Raw genomic sequence first — 18,990 nt, forward strand, 5'->3', positions numbered from 1 at the left:
AGAAAGTGATTTCAGAAAGTATTAATTATCTCAGTTTTTGCTGTTCAGAAGAATTCTATGCAATATATCCTCCAACTTTTTAGTGTCTTAGAAATAACACATACGTCTGATATTTAGGAATATCGGTATTTAAGGGAAATATGGGAATGCATCGTATCTTAAGTCTTTTAAATCAGACAATTGACATATTGAGGCTGCATTAACTTCTATTATGGTTATACAAAATAAAAAATGTAGGAAAAGTTATATGAGTTGAATCGAATGCTATGTTAGATGCACATAGGATTTGGTAATTAAAGGTAATTCCAAGTAATCTTTAATGTGTAATTTATTTTTTCACTTAATCAGAATTCTTATATATTAGATTTATTCAAAGTAGATTCTATGTTTTGTAATTTACTTTGTAAGCATTTTGTGGCTAACATTTTTCGTGTTTTTTTTTTCTCCTCTCTTCTCTCTCTTCTCTTTCTTTCTTCTTTACTTCCCTCCCTCCCCCATTCCTTTCCTCTCCTCCTTTCGCATTTTTTTTTCATTTCTTTTTGACAAAGAAAATCCAGAAAATCCAATCCTTAAATCGTCTGCTTGATGAAGGAGGCAAAACGAAGACAAAGGGAAGATGTGATTGACAGACAGACAGGCTAAAGCAATGGCTGGGGCTTTTTTTTTTTTTTTTCTTCATGGAAAAGATACACAGCGGCAGCCGACGTTGCTAGAAGTTCCATATTTGAAATTAGATTCCCTAGGAGGTATAATATACATTTCTTAGATAATAATGTGGTCACAGAATTCCAATGTGATAGTGAGGTGTCATGAAAAACAACTTTAGGCGTGTGCTTTAATTGCTGCTGCAGAAGAGACAATCTGCCTTTATTTGTGCAGGAAACCATCTATTTAATTTTTCTAGAGTTTTAGTGTTTAAAAATTAGATGAAAGTCCAAATCAACTAAAATTGCCCTAGCTAGATAATCACTTGGAGGGGGGACTTGAGAGTGAGAAATACATTGCATTTTCTCATGAATCCTCAAGCCCAGTTGGAAAGTCACACTGAAAAGGGTACAGACAACTGTCTGCAATTTTATCAGTCCAATTGTGGTGACAATATGTTGTGTACCTGGGCATTCTGAAATTTAAATTTGGCAATGAAAATTCCAAAGATTTCTGATAACTTTTAGCCACAACTACCTTAAAAATAATAGACTGATGATTTCCTTTATTTCCTAGAAGAATTTATTTTATAAATACTTTGTTTACATTTTAGATTGTATTTGTCCTTAGTTAAAAATGATGAATCTAGTTTGAATCAGCTGTTATTCCAAGCTATCATGCTTAAGCTATGTCAACAGCATTTATTTGTACTAATGCTAATATTTCCATCAAAATTTGCCTGTGGAACATATACAGTTATTAATTTTAAAATGTCGGTTCTTGAGATATACTGTATGAAGCTATTGTCAGCTTCTCTATTTCAAAATGCAATCAGCATATAACTATATTGATATTAGAAAATATTTGTTTTTTAAAATATATTGATGTATGATAAAGATGATCTAATTTGTGAATGCATATGCGTGTGTGGTTACTTTTTATAATGTGAAATAATGAATAATGAATTTACTCAAAATAAAACATAGGTTAACGAGATACCTGTGTTTGTGAAAAAAGCTTTAAATACTTTTCCTGCAGTTTTTCTTCTTTAATCAAAGAGTAAGACAGTTTATTTTTAAGCAATGAATAAGAAAAGCATACCAACGTCAACGATAAATTACTCAGGACAGCCACTCAGTGTTAAACTTTCATGCCATTCGTTTCCCCTTTGCCTTACAAATTGGCCTCTTTTTGGCTATTTTTAGTCATTCTTAATATCTTTCATTTAAGGACAATCAGGTAAATGGAATTGTTCAACTACCCATTTCGTGAGTGGGTAAAAATTGAGTAGGTGTGAGAAGCTTGACCATACTGGCTAATTTAGTTCATTCTTTATGGATTTCATCTACCTGTTTTAATGATGTCTCCTACCAGCATCAGTGACATGGGACTGGACACATTGTGATTCAGGAGAGAGTATCCGTGGTACCTAATGGGACATGGGAGAGGCATCAGTTTTCCCAGCACTTTGATTCGTAATCAGCATTGGAGATTAATAGAGATTCATTTATGGAGATTCTCCAGAAATAAAATGGAGAATTCCGGTTTATTTGTTCAAGAATAAATTTAGCAGAGTCAGGAATTTTCATTTTCCATTATGTATGTGGAGAACAGGAAAGTGATCTGACGGAGAAAAATCACCACTGCTTATAAAATTCAAGAATTACAGAAGTCAGCTGCAGTTTTATTCTAAGGCGCGAAGTTATCAATTAAGACAATCAAAATTACATTTGGAAGTTTTCTCTTTTTTTCCCACAGAACATGGTAATTTCTAAAATCATCGAAATATTTGTTAATTTTATTCTTCCAAAGACAGATATGTAAAGACACAGTAAAAAACAAATTGGTGACACTTACGAATATCCGCATAGAACTCCATTCAACAACTAACAATGGGTTTAACAACTTATCAAACAGTTCTTTTAAACTGGTTGTGTGACAAAGAGCTCCCTCCATATCACCTTCGTCTGTTTAATTATGGAAACTTGCATTTATAAGGACGGGGTCTAGAATTTCACGGGTTAGCATTACAAGCGAAAAACAAGACATGTAAAACTCAATTTTACTGGCAGAAATGGAGATAGGGCTCAAAAGATTTTACTTTCTTGAGGTAAAATAAAGAGCGTATATAATTTTTTTTTTCTGTAACTTCATACACATTTAAAAATTGTATTTAACTTCCTGAGCTCAGACCCCTTATTCTGGAAGGATGGGTTCATTTTTACTTGCAGTTAGTGGGTATACGTGAAAATTTGAATCGAAATGAACAGGTTCTTTAGCTCAAGTAGGAGTTTTACAGTGAAAGTAAATAAATTAGATTAACTCAATAATCTTAATTGTTATAGCGTGTGTGTGCACGTGAGAGAGAATGGGAGTCTGTATAGGAACAATTTTGTTTTGTTTTTTTTTTAAAGCCTATAGCACCTGGTCTTCCTAGGTGGTCTCCCATCCAAGTACTAACCAGGCCCAATCCTGCTTAGCTTCCGAGATCAGAAGAGATCGGGCTTGTTCAGGGTAGCATGGCCGTAGACAAGGAACAGTTTTTAAAATCTGACAAATATAGGGAAACCTTGTTACAATGTCCACATTTTCCCCCTCAGTTGAAACCTTGAGTTTTTTGTATGATTAATTACACTTTTTGTTGATCTGCATTTCTTTACCATGCATATAGGAAAATCTGAAACCTAGTGTCTTAGGAGCTTCTTCAAGCATATGTTGAGGAATTAAAAAAAAAATTTTTTTAATAGAGAATAAGGCTATTTTCTGTCTAAAGAGCAGTGCGTTAGGTATCAGCGTTATGCCACCATCGTTTTGCGATGCATGTGGAGAGATGAAGGGAAAGTGTGACCTACATGTCATGTGAATCCTTCAGTAATAAAGAATCTTTTTCTAACTGGGTTTGGCCCTAGTTATTGCAGAGTCATATGTGCTCCTAGGCATTTTTTCCCCCTCAATTTCCTCTCCTAAAAGTGGGTAATTCGAACCCTTTTTTATACCTCTTTGTACGATTTTTCCACAAATGAACCTGACTAACTGAACACTAACAAGTCACTGGAGAATGCCATTGGAGTGAGTCCTCTATCTGTGTCTCTCTTTCTAGGCCCTAGAGTGGCCGCGCTTACCACTGGTCAACTGGTGCGCCAAGGAACACAGGAGTGAATTCACGTCCAGGATTTAAAATGATGAAAAGTCAATCTTTATACTGCTGCTCTATATCATTACCTGTTCACATTAAGTATGATACACGTTACTCTGATTTCTATTAATAGTTAAGTTAATCAATACATTAATTTTAGGTATGAAATTGGATAGCAAACAAATCCGATTAGGCATTTAGTTGACACAGCTGACGGTCCCAGAATAGTTAGCTCTATTCCTGAGTTTCTGAATTTACTCCTAAAATATTTTCTTGTCTCTGTAACAGAAAATGACTGCTTAAGACAGTTTCGGGACGGGGGTGGGCGGGGTGATAGTTGCTGTTTTCCTTTTAACCTTGGCACGAGGTCCAGGCTTCTATTCTGTTTAACCACGGTGGGTCACAGAGGCGAGCACATGCTTCCTGTTTAGTTGCGTCCCACCAGAAGTCTCAGATAGAAGGAAGAGTGGAATAGGCGAGGGCCTGGAGCCGGGAGACCCTGCCATTGCCACACTGGGTGACCTTGGGCAAGAATTTTGCATCCTATGAGCTGTCCGGCATGATTTATTCATTAGGTGCAGTAAGCACAGTGCCTAAGGCCCATAGTACTTTTAGGGATCTATGAAGATGTTTTACTTCTTGCAATAAGCAAATTATATACATTGGTATAAAGACAAATAAAATCCAGAATAAAATTATCATTATACCAATGCAGTCATAAAATATCATTTTTAATATACAAATATTTTTTGTAATGGAGGAGAGAGCCCGTGAAGGCGAAATGACAGGGGCCCATGCAAGGCAGAATGTGACCCTGACTCTGATTCCCCTTTTCCGTCCTTTGTAAAATGCAGGTGTCAGACTAGGTGGCCTGTGGCTTAGTTAAGGCGTCTGCCAAATGACCAGACGCGCCATGGAGTGGACGGGGACCCACAGAGGCAGATGCATGATCAGGACCCACTCCGGCCATTTTCTTCTCCTTTTGGTGAAAATGAAACACTTATTTTGCAGGAGGGGGAAGTAAAAGGAGTGAAGCACATGAGTCACACACGTGTCTTCCCAAGGCTTCATCTGGAAATAGTGTTCTGAGCTACCATTTTTTTAAAAAGTCCGGATAGAGGAGTAACAGAGAAGGGTAAAGCTATTCTACCAAACCAGCCTTTAGCCAACAGCAACGGCTCTTAGAAACAGGCTTAACATAGCAGGCAGACTGTCCAAACAGCTCCTTAAAGTAAATTTGAATTTATCTAAGATTGGCTCGAATTAGCACCCAGAGCCAATATCCTGGGCGGTTCCTGGACCTCAGATTCAGCATCTGCTGTGCACCAAGTCTTCGTGCCTGTGGTGGGTCAGAGGAGAGTTGGATTCACAACCCTGCCCAGAAACAGAAGCATTCTAGAGCTTTCTTCGTAGATCATGAAGTGAAATGGCCGGTCCACTTTGATGATCGGAGGCATGGAGTAAGCCGTGATTTCTGAGAAGGTTCCCGCCACTGCCTCCGTTCCTTTTTCGTTGACCTCGATCACCGCTCTTTGTAAAACCTAGAAAAGGAAATAACGTGGAAGGCCACATGGGCGGCAACGGAGAGGAGGGGGTGGGGCCGCTGGGGATCACTGGCCGAGGTCCTCCCGCGGGGCCACGCCCCCGGCCGTTAGTGCACAGGGCTCCTCTGCTGGGAGCCGTGGTCTGAGGTGGCCCCAGACACTGCCTTAGAACCCAGAACAGTACCAGGAGAGCCCAGGAACCCAGATAGGACACATTCTAGATGTGGACCCAGGGACTCTGGCCGATTCGTGCACACGTGCATCAGGGCGGCAAATACTTGTTGAGCATGTACTTTGCGTTACTGATTCTTTAGCTGAGCTGGTGTTGCTCCAGAAGGTTCTCAAGGTGCCCGGAACCCCTGAATACTTTGACTTTCCTCTGGCAGGCAACGTGGGGTCAAGGGTGTGGCTAGTCTTTTGTAGAAGCTTCCCAGCACCTGGGACTTCCCTGCGGAGTCCCAGGCTGAGCCCTGGGGTCACCGAGGTCTTTCCGAACTCTGGTGGCCTGTACGTAGAATCCTGTACTTGGAGAATCCCTAACTTCCCGGAATGAAAATTTACTTCCCAGAATAAGAAGAAGGAGACTATTTAATGATTTGCAATTTAAACTGTAAAACAGCACATTTCTTCAGTTTTTCATGTGTTCGCAGGAAAAATTCTTTCAGGCGCTGGTCTGCAGGACCGTGATGTTGATCTGACTTACCTTCTGCGAGATGCTAAGGCCTGATTGCAGGTCAAGGTTAAGTGGATGCTGTCTTTAATCTCTTTTGGAATTAGAAAATGCAACTGTATGGGAAAATATTAACTAAACCCCACAGCTAAGAAAGAACTTAGCTAAGATGCAGCTGCTGTTTTGAAACATTGGAGCGCTTTCTCTGTTTAATAATGCTTGGGGGCAGGGGGACTGTTACTGCTGGCATTAGTGATTAGTTAGGTCCCCGGGCCAGGGACCTAACCAGTTTCCTGCAGTGCACTGAACGCTCTGAACAACAAATGATGCTGCCCCTCAAAACCAATTGCACCTTCATAGAGAAAACGGATTAGCTAGAGGCATTCCTTGTGGACGGTGACTAACCTTCCTCTTAGCTTTAAAGGCAGAACAAAGGCCAAAGAGTATGAATTAGGGAGGAGTTACAGGTCAAAAAATATGTGTATGAGAAACACCCAAATACTGTTTTAGCCATTTGTGGGCTGGGTTGCTTTTCGAAGAAGCGGTGGGTTCCCTGTCACAGGAAGCATTAAGAAAGAAAGAAGGAAGGAAGGGAAGTGAGGGAGGAAGGAAGGAAGGAAGGAAGGAAGGAAGGAAGGAAGGAAGGAAGGAAGGAAAGGAAACCTGACGATTATTTTGTAGGGCTATTATAGGAGGGAAATCCCACAAGTGGTGAGAAGTTGGCCAGATAACTTCCGGGGCTTTCTTTCGTCTTCAAAGTGGGGTGATTTCATGAACTTTGAAACGAATCTGGGAACCAATTCCATTCCTTTTCAGGGGTAAATTTCTCCTTCAGCATTTGAGAGAGAAGAGGGATGGCGATGCATAAGAGAAATTAAATCACTGGAACAAATGTTCTAACAGAGGAGCTCGAAATTCTTAAAACTCCAACCCGGGTGCTATTTCAAGTCTTTTGAATTTAAATGAAATTTTCTACAACTTGGTACTTTATCAATGTTAAAATGGCTTGCAAAAATATTTTTTGGTTTTAGTCCCATTTCATACTGGGGGTTTGGGTCCTCACGAAAAGTCCTGACTTACCTTAGATACTTTAAGATTTCTCGCAATAACTGAGATGTCACCCAGCTCAGCCCAGGGTAAGAAGATTCTTCTGATTCCCATCTGCTTAAGCAGGTCATGCATCTCATACTTCTGATCCAACTTGAACTTTGGAAAGAAAACTTCCATATTTCTGTGGTACAAGTACATATAATGGTGAAAGGTAGACAAGAGCCTAAAAAAGATCTTTTTTTTTCCTTCCTCTAAGGTTATTTCCATTAATGAACCCGTCTCCCTCAGTTGACTGTATGTATAGTCCATTATTTTTAATGGTCTAGCTCAGGGGAAATAGTGCTGGCTTATAAATTCTCTCTGTCTCTCTCTCTCTGTCTCTCTCTCTCCATCCATCCATCATCATCATCATTATTATTATCTATCTATCTATCTATCTATCTATATCATCTATCATCTATCTTTCTAATCTATCTATCACCATCTATCATCTACCGACCGACCTACCTACCTACCTAAATTCAGCTTCACTGAACTGGTTTTATTTCCCAGTCAATGATACGTTCTCTTTAGCGAAGAATAACGTATTTTGTATCCATTTCCCTATGGCTTAAAAACAACTCAAACCAAATAGCTGCTTCAGGAAGTCTTCGCTTCTAGCAATCCTGCGGACTCCAGGATGATGTCGTATTCAATCTCTAGATTCTGCAGACCCCCAGAACTCCGGAGGGGAATGAAGAAAACTCTCAACCCCCTACTTATCTGTAGTCAGAGAAACTCTGGTATTATCTATTTTATATGTAAGTCGGAGTTCTTTGAAAATACCTTGGAAAGAAGAGTTCTGTGTCTCAAAAATAAAAAGCATGAAAACTAAAAGTGTACCATTAAATTTGTCTTAAAGAAGTCTCAATTTCTTAATTCGTTACGTGTAGCCAAAAATACCACTACCAATTTCACAGGGTCATTCAGAAGATGAAACGAAGTAATATATGTTACGTTCCCAGAACAGTATCTGGTGTATAGTGGGAGCTTAATATTTTTTCCTTTTGCTCACGTTATCCTCCTCCAGTCTTTCTCTGTCACCCCCATCCAGTCCATCCTAGTAGATCCAGGACCCCACTGCTGCTCATCACTCCCCTGCCCCGCCCCCTCACAGCCCAAGGGGCGGCACCCCGATCTGGATGCTTGGTGCCCCCCTGACTGGTCTCCTTCTTCCTCTCTCGCTCCCCTAGTTTCTTTGTCCACACAGGGGCCGTGTGGCTCTTTCAAACACAATTCAGACCAGGTTGCTCCTCTGCATGGAGCCCCCAGTGGCTTCCCATCTCCCTAAGGGAAAACCCAAGTCTTTCTCGGGGTGACTGGGCCCCTGCTTCTTCTCTGACCTCCGCTCCTCACTGACCGCTTTGCTGTTCTTTGAACCCGCCAGGCACACTCCTGCCCCGGAACTGTCTCTCGCTTCTGCCTGTGCCACTTCCCATAGGGTCGTGCCTCACTTCTGGGGTTTTGCTTACCACCTGGTGTCCACCTGCACCCTGCTGGTGCTCCCCTTCCCGTCCCTATGCTGTGACTTGTCCTCCTTCACTAGAATGTAAGCTCCCTGAGGGCCCCATCGTGCATTTTCGCAGTGCTTGGCACAGGAGAATCGTAATCAGTGCTGGCCGAAGGAATGAACAAGCCAGGCACTGTGAGAGATGCTGGGATAGAGCCCAAAACGGGACAAATGCAGCCCCAGCCCTCAGGGAGCCCACAGCTCACCAAGGGAGACCGGCCACCAAACCACAAAATCATGGTGAGGGCTTATAAAGGTGGGAGGCTGAGCTTGTGTAGGCAAGGGGCCTTGCTGTACCTGATTTTCATATTTCTCAGCCACGTGTCCACCAGGTCTGTGGTCAGGTAATCTTCGAGGGCAAGGTGGTCACCTATTTTCTCCATGAGGACCACCAGCATGGTGGCATTTCCTAGGTAGGGCAGTTTGAGGACATGGCAACGAAAATTCTTATCAAAGGTGGAGGTGAAGTTGCCGGCTCTGTACATCATGGGGACCTTAACTGTCTTGTATTTGTCCAGGTGGAAAGTGTCCATCTCAGTGAAAAGAGGGTCAAAAGGGGTCAGCCACCTCCCTGAACGGAAGAAGAGAACTTATTGTGACAACCGCCTTCCAAAAAAAGAGCATCATTCTTGCTAAAGTCAAAGAGGGCAGGGCCAAACTAGGATGGGCAGTCCTTTATGGGGTTTGTTTTGACCAGGGCTCTGGCAGGCAAAATAAATTCCCCAAAGATCAGCCTTTCCCGGCCTCTTCCCCGGCCGGCAAAGCGTAGTACCATTCGCTGCTGGAATCACATGCAGTGGCGAAGAAGTGTCTCCTGACAGACCCCCTGCCCCCTCGTGGTCACTGCAGGCTAGAGGAGACCTCGTGCTCACGAGGGGCTCTCCGACCGCCCTGTGTCCAGTGCACGTGCCCACGCAGCGATGGCACCCACCTGCTATCGCCACTTAGAGACTGGGGCCCTTGCTGACAAACTGCCACGCAATGCAGCGTTGGCCTCCAGCGTGCAGCAGCATGACTCACACTCAGACCTCTGTCCTGGGGGTGTGGCCTGGCCACCTGGAAGCATGTCCTCCTCCTGGACACTGCAAGTCCCTAGTTATCAGCTTCCTGCTATGGCGCCCACACGAGTCCACGGCCCATTAGAGCGGCGGGACGGAAAGGATCTGGGGTGAGTGTCAGGACCACCTCGTTGAGTGTGGCCTCTGCCATTCGTCATGTGGCCTTGAGCAAGCTAACCTCTCTGAGCGTCCCTTTCGTCCGTGCAGGACGGGGGAGAGTCCCCATTTTTTTATAGTAAGAGACTTCGTCACTTGCCCCAGGTCACAAAAGTAGAGAGCGAAGGAGGAGCAAAGATGCAACCCTAAATCTCTCAGATCGTTTGCCTGTTTTTTTCAGTGACCCAGAAGATTCGCTGGGTCAGAGTGTCACAGAAGGAGAGAGCTGCGTAGAGGTGCCTGGAAAACTGTAAGTAAGGAGTCCAAGCACGCGGGCCACCGGGGCAGGGGCATCGAATGAGCATGCCCAGCACCGCGCCTGGTACATCGTCCGTGGTCAGTGCCTGTTTCTATGCATCTATTCGTGAAATCGGAAAACCTGCTCGTAGAAGGTCACTGGGCATTAACCATAGGCTGGCCAAACAGAGAGAAGGAAGAGACCGACGTAGAGGCTTTGGGAGAGCGGAACGTTATCAAAATACCTTTGAGCAAGATGTAGTCCACAAGAATTAATTTGGTGTCAGGATTAACCTCATCAAAGAGTTTGGGGATTTTCCCCTGCGTCTCTTTGTTAATGTAATGATTCATGAGCCCTTTGGCCTGTGAGGCATTGCGAAAATTCATAGTCACACACTCTGTATCGAAATACCTCTTGGATAAATTGAGGAAGGTCTCTTTGGCATCGAAATCCTCATGGACGAAGGCCAGACTGCCCTGGGTGAGGCCCAGCTCCCGGCTGCGGGAGAGGCGCTGTCTGAGATGCCGAAAGAGTGTGGGCAGGTGCTGGGGCCGCGTCTGGTTCAGGACCTGCAGGTGGAGCCCGCTTTCCAGCTGGGCTTTCGTCTGCCCTTTGGCCCCCTGCATCAGGGCTGCCATGGCCAAGGACAGGCCGAGCGGGGAGAAGACCACGTTGCCTTCGTGCTTCATGGAGATCTTCCGCAGCAGGCTGAACCCCAAGTTGGAGGTGTCCTCAGAGAGCTGCTGGCCCCCGGCCTCCAGCCAGGGCTCATCCGCCTGTGCCTCAGTCTCGTTCCGGGCAGTGGGGGTCTGCAGAGTCTCCTGCCCTGCCTGGGCCTCTGGTGACCGGGGACCAGGGGCCAGGCTGGGCACCAGCCACCCCTCAGCCAGAAGGCAGGGGAGCAGGAGGCTCAGCACGGCCTTCATTGGGGCAGCTGTGGAGGCCAAAGGAGCACTTTTCTTCAGCGGCAAGCCTTCCTCGGTTGCAAAGAGGGCAGAGATTATTTTTCATGTCTAATACAGTGACTCCCGCCTGTGTCATGGCACCATCCTCCAGTCACCCTGCTTCTCTCCCGGGTGGGGTCCGGGGCTTATCTCTGGGCTCATGCCATTGAGTCCCCTCGGAGAGAGCTGGAGCAAGGCGGGGTGGCATTTGTTCACCAGAGGGGACTCTTTCACAGAGCAAAACCTCCTCCACGTCCCATCCCCTGCCAGCCCTCGGGTGGCTCCTGGTCTCCTCCAATTTTCCCACTCCTTCCACTTCCTCCCAGAGGGGTGGGGACTAAAGAGGATGTGGCCTGTGCCCCAGCCCTAACTGGGTGTGGGTCAGAACAGGGCCCTGTTCACAAGGTCTTCACAGACCTTTCAGTGATCTGCTTCATTCATTGCCCTTGATCGCTGGGCCCTACTGCAGCCCATCAAGCCAGGTTTTGGGGACTTGGATCTGGGGCACATTTAGCTGGGGGGTTAGAAGTTCCGGGTGGTGATCAGGAAAAGGGAAAATGCTGCGTTTGCCTGACTTTGTGGTCGAAAGTCTGCCTGCACCTCTCCTACCGCATGCCGCCCAGCCTGGGGCCCAGCTGCCAGCTCCTTCTTGGTCTTCCTTCTCTACACCTGGAGCTCCCGGGAGAGAAATGGTGACTCGCCAGCTCGTCCCACACGCACGAGGCCTGGGCTAACCTCATCCGATCCTCACAGTAGCCTGTGAAGGGTGGCCTTGCTCTCCTCACCCCAGGTTATGTGGTGGAGCCAGCCTTCACACGGGCGGTGGGGCTCCAAACTCCACAGTCCTCACCGCTAGCCACCCTGGCCTTACCCCCCTCCCGGCTCCTGCTCCTGCTCGGACACCGAGCCTGGCTCCTGAGCACCTGCTCGTTTTCTGTCTGAACAAACGCCCAAGGGCTGGGCCGTGCCACTCCGCTGTCTCCACACTCAGCTCCTGGTGTTCAGCTGGCAGCCCCAGACCTGCTACCCAGAGGATGCCTGTCACTGAGATTCATTTTCACTCTCTTCTGGGCCCACCGCCCAGAAGGGCCTGGGCGAGGTGGGACCACTCAGCCCCGTAGGCATCGGGACTAGTAGGCCACAGGCCTCATGTCAGTTTCCATCAGCAGAGACCCTCATTCTGAACCAGGCTACCTGTAGCCAAATGTGGTGGCAGGGTGAAGTCCCAGGCCTCCTCTCCCTGATGGCAGGGGGCTGTGTCATCATCTGTGCCTGGTACCAAATGACACCTGGCCCCAGTACACTGCTCTTGCTTATGCTAAGAGGCTCTGTAGAATTCAGGGCCTCACTCCTCCCGCAGCCTGAGGTCGCTCCCTTACTCACAGAAACACTTCTGCTGTGTTTCCTAAATGTCCATGTTTGGAGAAGCCTGTCTGATTCTAAATGGCAAGTTTGCATTCAGTAGCTCACTCCAGTATTGGAAATGCTGGGTAAGTACCTCCTGCTTTGTCCAAACCCACCCTTCTTTGCACAGGCATACCTTGGTGGGGTTTTTCTCTGTTTTTTTTGTCCTTTACAGATAATGCATTTTCATCAATTCCGAGGTCAGACCCGGCATAAAGATTATGATTCACTGAAGGCTCAGGTGATGTTTAGCAATTTTTAGCAACAAAGTATTTTTAAGTTGTATATTATATTAGACATAATACTATTGCACACTTAATAGGCTACAGTATAGTGTAAACATAACTCTCATGTGTACTGGGAAACCAAAAAATTCATGTGACTTGCTTGGACTGGAGCCCCAATACCCAGTCTCTCCGAGGTCTGCCTGTATGTATACAATGTTTAGTGCTACTTTGTAAATTAATAATTTAATCTCATGGCTAGGTGTTCCTGGGTTCAGAGTCACTTCTCTCTGTGACAGCTGTCAGGAAACAATCCCAGCACACCAGACAGGTGCACCCCCCTCTGGTTGCTAAGTCTTATCGTGCAGCTTCTTCCTCGGTCTGGAGTGACAGCCCAGGAATACACGGACAGTCCCACATATCCCCTAAGGTTGGTGTTCTGCTACCGAGCAGGACAGAGTGTGTGGGCAGGGGCGACCCTTAAGCACCAGGTGCCATAGAGCACGCCAAGGATGCATCATCCTAAATAGACCCCGAGTGGTAAGACGTCAATTGCTCTCTGCCCACTTCTCAGCCCTGAATGTATCTGGAGCAGCACCCCACGCAGCCTTGGAAGTGGGGGGTTCACTCTCCTTGTCGGGAGGGGGCCTGGGAAGGAAGCCTGAACAGTGTGGCCGGCACAGTAATTTTGCGGGCATAAACTCTCGAGTCTTAAAAGCCTCACCATCTCGCCTCCTACCTGCGGAGGAAGCCCCCTGTGTCCACAGGACGCCACTTACCCCACCCCTGCCCTCTCCAGTCTAGCAGCAAGGGCTCAGCGCTGCCCAGACTCCCACCCTCTCACCTTGGAACCCATCCAGAGAGGATGAGGTCGTCTCTCTGATCCCTCGCTAGTTAGACATTGTGAAGGCCTCCCTTTAATCCGTGGGCTCTTACCAGTGAGCGGCCCCCAGGTGCCTGGGAAGGTCCTTCATTGAGTGCAAAGACGAGGTTAAGGTTTGCAGCGAAAGCCTGCAGCAAATATTTGCTATTCCAAAGTATGCCCCCATGGGAGTGTTACTGATTAACATCCTGCTCGGACATTGTGACATTTCTGCGAAAGAAAGACAGAGAGAGAGGCTTCCCTTGTTCCCTAGCTGCTTTTCCAAGCCCGAATGTGACGGACAATCCTCCATGAGAGCTTCTGCTTCTCAACTCCAGCTCCTGGTGGGATGGAGTTGATCCAGGTGCTGAGTATCTCGTGGGAAGCAAGGCGATGGTGGATCCCACGAGGCCTCCTGAGTCCCCACCCCAGGGCTGGGCACTATGTGGCGGGCAGGGTGGGGAGGACTAAGACCTGCTCCCCCAACCTCCCCAGGAACTTTCAGTCCAGTGGGAGAGACAGACAGGAAAATCACTACTAGTAACACTAAGTTGTTTCAAGGTCAACTTACTACTTCACCAGACTCATGAGATTGGAATCCTCAAGTACCCAAAGTCAAGGTTGATAGAGACCCTTTAAGTCAAAAATTTCAGACCTATAAGACTCTCCTTTTTATAATATAAATATTTTATGTGTCCCTCATCTCTTTGAAGTGAAATTTATAGTTAATATGACGTACCCGCAAAATTTTTAAAAAGCAAAATACTACTTTAATGATAATATGGAGGGAGAAATAAAAGTAAATTATAAGAAAATGGCGTTTCTTTTACTATGCAAACGCTGTGGCATAACCACGCTAGAAGACATAGTGATGTCGTCAGATGCGGGGCCAGAGGGAGAATCTCTGGGCTGCACACCGTTGTGTTGGCCCTTCAGCATACAACTAGAATATACTACCAGCCATGTTTTCTGTAATGGCGAATCATGTTTGGTAAAGATCCAAAAAAAACAAAAACAAAAACAAAAACAAAAAACACCCCACACACAAATCCCCAACAGATCTAAATCTTCCTTTGATTGACGTGGTCATTGTCTTCATCAAAAATTCAGTGGAAATTAAAACCTTGGGGGGAAAATGGTGTTTTTATATGAAATAAAACACCCGTGGGACTGTGAAGGTCTAGGCTCAGCTATCTCATGCACAAGCTTTTCACCTAGATGAGCTTGATGTGGGACCTCTGAGTTGTGTGGGACCCCGGTCACTTCCTTGTGGTGGAGAGTCCTGAGCATTCCAGTATGTCTGGCATCTTCGACCCTCATTTGCTAAATGCCAGTAGCACTCCCCAAATGTTTGTGAAAATCAGAAGTGCCCCGACAAGTTTCCAGAATGTTCCTTGTGCAATGCCTGCTCTGTGGAGACACCCTCCCTTCAGAGGTCACAGAGTAGACAGCAAAGTTGGGCCCAGGCTTCTATGCTCAGACAGCACAGGAGCCAGTATGGCCTGCCTGTCCCCTGTGCCCTGCAGCTGAGGGGCAGAACCTCAGCCTGGGGTGGCAAGGCTGCTTCCTCAGGCTGGGGGCTTTGTTGGCTTTGCCAAATGCCTCAGAGGGCAGGAGTGTGAACACTGTGAGGCATGACAGTGGTCACTGGGGCTTCAGAAGTGACATAAAAGTCATCATGGTGCATTTGACTTTCTGGAAGGCTCTTAAAACTGCTGCCGTTCAGAAATGGATCTTTATAAGGAAGGCAGCAGAATGTACTGGAAAGAGCGTGAGGGTCTCCATCAGACATCTCTGGGCTCGAATCTCAAGTCTTTGAGATTCCTAGCTGCCGGACCTTGGGCATATAAACTAACCTCTCTGAGCTTGTGTTCCCCCTTGTAAAATGGCCAGAACTGAGCCTCTGGCTGATGAAAATCTCAGCAGCACCCAGGGAGCAGGAAGGCGATGGACAACATTGTTTCTAAGGTGGTGGGCATTGGCCCCTAGGAAGTGTGGCTCAGAAGATCTCCACCTTCATGGAGGACATGAGTGCTCCTCTGCTCCCAACAGGTCAAACTCAGTCCCTACCACTGTAGCGTGAGCTCTTTTGCCAGCTGCGTGACACGGATGCAGCTCCTTAAGCTCCTTTGGCTTCCATTCTCTGATCTGTAGAATGGAGCTACCAAGGCTGAGCTGTTGGGACTGTCTTGAGGGTTAAGTGCGGTTGTGCCTGTAAAGAGCTTGGTGCCTGGTAGAAGTGCTAATGAATGGTATTGGGTGTGTAACTTTAGAGCCAGAATGAGCCTCCTAGGAAAGCCCAGACTCCCCATTTGAACGTTACAGAGGAGGAAATGCAGCCTCACACACATTAAGGCCTTTCCTGTGTGCTGGAGCCAGAGCAGAACCAGGACATTTGACCTCCGGTTTGCCCTCGATTTCAGCCTATTACACGCAACTGTAGAGAAAGGTTGGGAAAGATCTGATGGGAAAGCCTTTGTGACAGGAGCAAACAGAGGCGACAGTGCAGTCCTTCCTGGAATTCCCGGCAGGCAGGAAGCACAAGGCTTCCGAAAGCCACCCCGCGGGGGCTTCTAAAGCAAGTCTGCCCTGGAACCTACTGGGCTAAATGTCTGAGAAAAACAACTAGAGCTAGTTATTGGCACAATCAGCTTCAGAAACAGAGGACCGCGGTTTGCTCTGGATTGATCAGATCAAGAGGAAAGCTTGCACAGGTAGACACGAACAAGCTCCCCAAACGCTTGCAATACGGCAACGCACGCGCACACGCATGCGCACGCACAGGACGCACGCGCGCACGCACAGGACGCACGCGCAGAGGGCAAATGTCCCGCTGTTGGCCTTGCCTGGCTCCCGTGACACCTACCGAGGTTGCGGATTGATCCGTTTTGACCCCAGTGATGCAAAGCTGATGCTCTAGGCAAGTCCATTACTTCCCAAGCTGCCCTGAGTAGCCATGCTCAGGACAGTGGCCAGCGAGGTCGGGCTAACTTCTGGTTAACTAGGAGTTTATCTGGTTAACACCTGCAGTCTGCCTAGCCAGTAGATTAAAAACAAAGTTTTCCTTAGGATGGGATTTTTTTATTTGGTGGAGTCGAAAGAAACTGAATAGGAAATAAACTGAATAGGAGATACGTTTTCCTTGGAGGGTATAAACGTGTTCAGGGAGGCCAGTTAACTTGTTCAAGAACACAGCACTCTGGGTTTGAACGCAGACCCTTAGCTCCAAAGGCAGAGCTGTGTTTCCTAAACCTCTGACTTAACTGGCACAACCACCTGGTATGACAGCAGATTTTAACTAAGATGATCCTTCTACCCAGGAGGGACTCCAGCTCCTTAGTATAACATTTTGCAGGTGCTGGGATTTGAATGAGATCTCAAAGGGTTTAGGATCTAGGCAAGTAGAGGTGATGCCGGAAGGGGTAAATTCCCCCGGCCGGGCAGGGGGAGGATGACTCAAGCTCTGCCCTGAGAGAGAAAAGGGTTATTTGCTGAGTGCAAGAAAAAATTCAAACGGTAATCAAAGTTGGTGAAAAGGAAAGTTTATTAGAGAAGAGGTAACGCTCCATAGACATAGCGTGGTCTCCGCTCAGAGGCAGATAGTGCGTGAGCCTAAGAGAGACTCAGAGGGACAGAGACGATAGAGGGACACTGGTACAGTGAGGGAGACAGAATAAAGGCACTGAGAGGAACTCTGAGTGCTCAGGGAATTCAGTTGATATGTTCTTTGTTTCTGTGAGTTATAGTTTTAAGACTTTGTTAACGCACTTTCCTTGGATACGGGCACACAGTGAGGAAGGGGAAGAGGAGTGTGAAAACGTAACAATATGTAGCATGAAAGGCCTGCTGGAGGGTCTCAGCCTTTGATCCATAGGTTCCCCCTGTTTTTAGCCATAGGGAATGAATGATTTTATTTTGTGTAGGGGGCCACTCAACGACTCTGTTTTCCCTTCAGATGTGGGGAAATGGGTTGTTAGCAATCCCAGCAGAAATCTTCCTTTGTTTTTCAGATTTCCTCTTTGGCCGTAGGGCTGATCTGCTCATGGCAGTTTCTTAATATAGCTTGATTTAACATTTTAGTTCCCTCGTCACCTCCCTACATTACTTCATTTTTCATTATGTTGACGTTTTGAAAAGTTGAGGCCAGCTATTTCATAAATTTTCTCAACTTGGTTTGTTCTGCTGTATCCCATAATTAGTTTCAATTAGATTATACATTTTTGGCAGAAATATAAAAAACATTAGGACCTTTACAGAGTATCACATCCAGAGGCACCTCATGTCTGTTTGTCCCTAATTAGTCATGTTAATTTTAATGATGTGGTTAAGTTCATGTCCATTTCTCCAATATACAGCTATAATTTCTTTTTAATAAGTGCTTTGTGAGGAGACACTTTGAAATAAATTTAAATATCTTGTTTTTTTTTATCAAACTCCTCATGCCCCCAGATTTAGCATCTATTGAATAATTTTTCCTGAATCAGTTTTTAGTATGATAGTCTAAACCAATTATTTCTTTCATATTTATCAGTGTTATCAGTATGGATTCATGAACTCTTAATTTTATTCAATGCATTTTAATCCATTACTGTTTTTATTATGTACATGTACGTATGTATATTTATTTAGATGTTCAAATTGTCCCAGGTACGTGTGTGTGTGTGTGTGTGTGGAATGTACTAGAAGCCATGAGTTTATACCTCCAGTTTACATCCTCCACTGAATTCTTCCTCGCTTTCTCCATTCCATATACGCATCTCTCTTCCTGCTCAATCCTACGTACCATATATAGTAGTCCCTCTCTGTCTGTGGGGGATATGTTCCAAGACCTCAGAAGTTGCCTGAAACAGTGGATAGTACCACACCCTATATATACTGTTTTTTCTTATACATAGCGATGATAAAGTTTAATTTATAAATTAGTAAGAAATTAACAATAATAACAAAAGAGAACAATTATATTGTAATAAAAGGTATGTGAATGTAGTCTTCCTCAAAATATCGTACTGTCCCCACCCTTCCATCTATGATGTTGTGGGGTGGTATGAGGCCTACGTGATGAGATGAAGTGAGGTGAAATTTTCCACTTAATTTTCGAACCGTGACTGGAAACTGTGGGAGGTGGAACTGAGGATGAGGGGGACTACTGTAAGGATTGTCACATTCGCTAGACTCATTCCGTGACAAAAAACCAACCTGGAAAGAAGGTTTCTTGTTTATGGTGTGAGGAATCGGTCTAATTTTATCCTTTTTTTAAATAAATGGCTACTCATTTGTCCCAATATCATTTATTTAAAAGTCCTTCTTGATCAAGTATTAAATTTCCATTTGTACTTGAGTTTATTTCCTAACATTCTAACCTATTTCAGCTGTCTGCCTGTCTATTAATGTACCAGTACCACAGATTTAATTAAAGAATCTGTGACCTGTGCTTTAATATCTAGTCGGGCTAGTCCCTCTCCTCCTCCCTCCCCCACCCTTCTCATCTTTTCCTTTTCAGGGTTTTCCTG

At 45.6% G+C, this 18,990-nt stretch overlaps 2 protein-coding genes and 1 pseudogene across 8 annotated transcripts in view; 1 reads left to right on the forward strand and 2 right to left on the reverse strand.

The window, feature by feature from the left end:
* PPP4R4 (protein phosphatase 4 regulatory subunit 4) overlaps positions 1-1,641 on the forward strand; it is an 82,533-nt gene extending 80,892 nt beyond the window's left edge. For all 5 annotated transcript variants that reach the window (XR_005657584.1, XM_039884107.1, XM_039884104.1 and 2 more), the window contains one exon: positions 549-1,641. Coding sequence is in view for 4 of the 5 variants with exons in the window: in XM_039884107.1 (XP_039740041.1) it covers positions 549-573 (25 nt within the window). In the remaining variant the exon portion in view is untranslated. The remainder of the gene's footprint in view (positions 1-548) is intronic.
* Positions 1,642-3,057: 1,416 nt separating this feature from the next.
* Positions 3,058-3,176, reverse strand: LOC120620035 (uncharacterized; annotated as a pseudogene).
* Positions 3,177-4,533: 1,357 nt separating this feature from the next.
* Positions 4,534-13,651, reverse strand: SERPINA10 (serpin family A member 10). Of its 3 annotated transcripts, none has more exons than XM_039884109.1 (5): positions 13,555-13,651; positions 10,291-11,019; positions 8,892-9,165; positions 7,076-7,226; positions 4,534-5,322 (listed from the first exon to the last, which is right to left on the reverse strand). In XM_039884109.1, exons 2-5 carry the CDS (start codon positions 10,970-10,972, stop codon positions 5,131-5,133), a joined length of 1,299 nt encoding a protein of 432 aa, XP_039740043.1. In that variant the 5' UTR covers positions 10,973-11,019; positions 13,555-13,651; the 3' UTR covers positions 4,534-5,130. The 3 variants fall into 3 exon arrangements, with proteins under 3 accessions (XP_039740043.1, XP_039740044.1, XP_039740045.1); XM_039884110.1 differs by having other exon boundaries at positions 13,463-13,597; XM_039884111.1 differs by having other exon boundaries at positions 10,291-11,023; positions 13,555-13,591.
* Between the last annotated feature and the right edge of the window lie 5,339 nt (positions 13,652-18,990).

This window comes from Pteropus medius, unplaced genomic scaffold (assembly GCF_902729225.1).
Source record: "Pteropus medius unplaced genomic scaffold, Ma_sr-lr_union100, whole genome shotgun sequence".
In the NCBI taxonomy this organism is placed as follows: Eukaryota; Metazoa; Chordata; class Mammalia; order Chiroptera; family Pteropodidae; genus Pteropus; species Pteropus medius.